The following is a 3,860-nucleotide window of genomic DNA, read 5'->3' as shown; positions in this document are numbered from 1 at the left end:
CATTACGCATATTAACCCCAACAATAAGTTTAAAAATAAGTTGTAATGTGGCGGTTACTTGCCTATAAATATTCGAATCATTCATTCGAAAAACCCTTCCCACGCTCTTTCATCTCTTCCCCATTCTTGATCTCTCTCTCTCTCCCTTTCTCTAAGTTTCTTTCATCTTCTCCATCCTCATATCATCATCATGATCATGTGGACTCAACATGAATTACAAGTTTTTTTAAAAGCAATGGAAACAGTACCGGAGTCCTCTCGGAAAGTCGACGTCATATCGGAAATTATGAAGAAACCATTGGAAGAAGTCGCAAGTGCGTACGAGAAATTAATCCAAATCCAGGTGGCTGATGCTCAGATTGTCCAAAACAGGTAACATCAATCACACGTCTCTTTCTTGATTTGGTTTACGGAAAACAGAGAAAGAATCATATGAGAATCTTTGATTAGCGCATGGTCTGTAAGGGAACGTCAGCGCTTCCAATACGCCTTCTCCATGATAGCTGATTCATTATGATAACCGGTGTTGGGTTACCGTAATGAAGGCTAATTTATTGCCGCTGACGCTGCGTCTAGCGGTTATGAAACGAACAGGGTATTAGACACTTCTCCTTTTCTTTTTGGGAAACAATGTTAAGGTAGTTTTAGTATTTATTTTGCCTGCAATATGCGATTGATAGAGCATACAATGTAATCACAGACATCTAAATGATACAGAATACAACTTCAATTACTGAATTTTGAGATATGGCGCTAAAACCAGACAAACACATCCAACTTAAACTAAACATAACAGTGACCTGTAAAACACCTCTTGGTGTATTCTTGTGTTGTTTGATTGAAGTTTCAGCACCTGTGTATGAATCAACAGAAAAGTACATAGAAAAATTAGCATTCAACCTCAGAGCCAAGCTACGATAGTATTTATAACATATCTCTGTCCCCAACGAGTACATCAACTCACCGTTTTGTTAAACTTCCCAATGGTTGCCAATAGGAATGTTCCAAGTGGAATGACCTTTCTAGTACCTCACCTGTTTGGTTTTTAGGACGAAAGCTATAAACAATGATCATCATCATGTATATGCCTGCAAAATGCAAGTAATCACAGCGTAAAATGTCAGCACCATTTCTGAAACGCCCTAAGAATCAAGGACCAGACAAAACTCAAACTAAGCTCCTGTCTATATCTACTCTGGGAACATAACAAAAGACGTCTAGGTGGATTCTTGTAGGACTGAGGGGTTGTTTGATTGAACTTTACGCACCTATGCATGTCACATGAGCTCAATTAGTATTTGATAACATATAAGCAACGGACCGTTTTGTTAAACTTGTCAATAGTTATCAACGGGATTGTTCCAAGTGGAATAAAACCAAAGCATATATCAAAATTCACAAGCAGTTGATTGAGAAACTAAAAGGCCTCTGATGCAGGAACAATCAGAAAATAGATAATAAAAAAAATCAGCAGAATCTTTGCGGATGCTGCTGGAGGTAATTTCATTTTCTTGCGCTTACCCCTAAATCTTAACATACCTTTAATTGATTCTGTGACTGAATGTTTTAGAGCGCATTGTTTTCCTTTGCATCTGCTTCATAATAAAACACCGAATCAGATAAACCTATCTCGTTTCGAATCGAAAATAGCTCCAATTAAACACGAAGCAATAATTACCTCTGCTTGCTGCGTCGTTACTGTTGTTGGAACTAGAAGGACCTTCCCGTTTCGTGGCCGCTATGACACGTGTACGATTCGATGTTTGCTACTCGGTTAGTAAGCTGTAACGACACGTGGGTTTTACTCAAAGTATATAAATATCAACTTGAGTAAAAAAAAAAAAGAATCCTATCTAGTACATACCCTTCTCCAAGAAGATGTAAGCATAATGATAAGCACTGCCAGCAGATGGACAATAAGAACAAGCTCAGCATAGCAACAAGCGGAGAGAGCAGCTGCTGCTCCAGCGATGAAGAACGATACAGCAAGAGCAGGTCCTGTGTGTTGTCTAGCTACTGTTCCCACTAGAATATACACTCCTGCTCCAATTGTTGTTCCAACTCCTTCAAAAATTCAACAAAGGTAGTAAAAGATCAATTCAATTGACACAATATATGAGAAAAAAGTTTAGATATTTGTCTCATACCAATAGCAACAAGGTCAACGGCTGTTAATTAGTTTCTTGGCAAGCTGATGATGATGATCATCATCTCAGGGTTTAGTTGAAGATTTACATAAGTCATCTCACCTGTACATAATAAATCAATACCAATCAGTTCTCAGACACATTGGTGCATCAGCTTTTTAGTTAACTACATACTGTTATGAACATGACCTGTAACTCAGTCCTCACATTGAACATGTAGATCAAAAGAGAGACAAAATCTCACCTTTTGGATTAAGTTCTTGTCAAGCTCAGCTTCCGTAAGAAGCATATCAGCACTTGGGTGTCTGAAGAACAGAAGCTCCCTCTCTCCATCAGCTCTTAACGCAACAAAGCCGAGAGCTATAAATGCTTTGTGATCGAATCTCATCATCTCTAAGCGCCAACGCAGCAGCTTCTTCTTCATCATCATCAACAGCAAAGTACTCATCTCTAAGCGCCAAGGCATCACCGTATTTGTTCTTGAGCTGGCCGTTGACATACTCCTCTGTCTGATCCATTGCTATGTTCATATACCCATCAAGACAAGCAAGAATGCATGTGCAAGAAAAAGTAAAAGAGAACTCAATATTAAGCTTAACCAGAACCTAGAAAAAAACTGATAGTTTCAGATTCAGATTAAGCAGTGTACACCATAACTCAGAAACTAAAACCGTTGACTATCTATTTCGTCTCCTAGTAATCAGTTTCCTCATCGATAGCTACAAAACTATATGATAACCGAATCACAAAACGATCCAACTGAGAGAGAGAGAGAGGCGTACGACGAGTTCGGTGACGTCAAGTGGATGTTTGCCGGATTTGAGGGCGGAAACGCCGAGATCGAGGCAGTGACGGAGGGCGGTCTCGCGAGGGATACGTCGCTCGTCAGGGAGATTGATCGGAATGGCTCCGGCGCCGCCGTGTAACGCTATCACCCACCCCACCATAGCTAACGGAATCGCCCACTGATTCGTCCTCGACGATCAATCACGACGATTTGGATTCCAAACCCACGGATTTCACCAAACCAAGACGGGAGAGAGATAGAGAAGAAAGAGAGTAGGAGACTTCCAGGTGTGATGCGTGTCCCCTAAGCAACGTCTCTTCCTCCTCCTAACTAATAAGAGCACTTGTAACGGGGCATGACAACGAATCCGTCAGTCCGGTCCGTTGCACTTTTTGTATTTTTAACTAATATAAACCCAGCCCATTTGACGGATTAAATGGCATCTTGACGGACCCGGTCCTTGGACGACGTGGCGGAAATAGATTGGACGGAGGCGCGAATGTGTTTGGTCTTGGCGAGAAAAAAATCGTCATTTCGACGAAAGCAAAGAAAAAAAAACCTCTCAACTCTCTAGGGCGATTGTCGGATCCCACCTTCGCGATTCAACTCCGTCTGATCGTCAAGGTAAGTAGAAGCGTTTTTTTCTATATTAATCGAACTAGAGTGTTTCCATTTATATTCAATAGAGTTGGAATCGTTTCGTATCAAAATTAGGGTTCGAAAAAAATCTGCGATTTGGGGATTTTTTATTTTCAATCGATTTGCTTTCGTTTCAATCGATTTTGTTTTGTTTCAATCGATTATTTTCCGTTTAAATCAGGTTTCGATTAGTTTTCGATCGATTTAGGGATTTGAAGACCCTTTTGGGTCTCGAACGATTTTGGGATTTGAAAACCCTTTTGGGTCTCGATCGATTTAGGGATTTG

General features: G+C 40.4%; 1 protein-coding gene and 1 long non-coding RNA gene across 3 annotated transcripts; both read right to left on the bottom strand.

The window, feature by feature from the left end:
- Positions 1 to 825: 825 nt before the first annotated feature.
- Positions 826 to 1,662, bottom strand: LOC106300827. The gene is made up of 3 exons (XR_001262095.1): positions 1,540 to 1,662; positions 965 to 1,088; positions 826 to 853 (listed from the first exon to the last, which is right to left on the bottom strand). It is a non-coding gene; the product is annotated as an uncharacterized LOC106300827 (long non-coding RNA).
- Positions 1,663 to 1,881: 219 nt separating this feature from the next.
- On the bottom strand, positions 1,882 to 3,045 carry LOC106300185 (probable fructokinase-5). Of its 2 annotated transcripts, none has more exons than XR_001261988.1 (2): positions 2,148 to 2,182; positions 1,882 to 2,064 (listed from the first exon to the last, which is right to left on the bottom strand). XR_001261988.1 is itself a non-coding variant. In XM_013736282.1 (2 exons), the coding sequence occupies exons 1-2, from the start codon at positions 2,644 to 2,646 to the stop codon at positions 2,026 to 2,028; spliced, it is 294 nt and encodes a 97-aa protein (XP_013591736.1). In that variant the 5' UTR covers positions 2,647 to 3,045; the 3' UTR covers positions 1,895 to 2,025. The 2 variants fall into 2 exon arrangements, 1 of the variants encoding a protein (XP_013591736.1); XM_013736282.1 differs by lacking the exon at positions 2,148 to 2,182 and adding an exon at positions 2,392 to 3,045 and having other exon boundaries at positions 1,895 to 2,064.
- Positions 3,046 to 3,860: the final 815 nt, after the last annotated feature.

Source organism: Brassica oleracea, chromosome C1 (assembly GCF_000695525.1).
Source record: "Brassica oleracea var. oleracea cultivar TO1000 chromosome C1, BOL, whole genome shotgun sequence".
In the NCBI taxonomy this organism is placed as follows: domain Eukaryota; kingdom Viridiplantae; phylum Streptophyta; class Magnoliopsida; order Brassicales; family Brassicaceae; genus Brassica; species Brassica oleracea.
The sequence above is the reverse complement of the archived record's forward strand: the minus strand, read 5'-3'. Positions and strand labels throughout refer to the sequence as shown.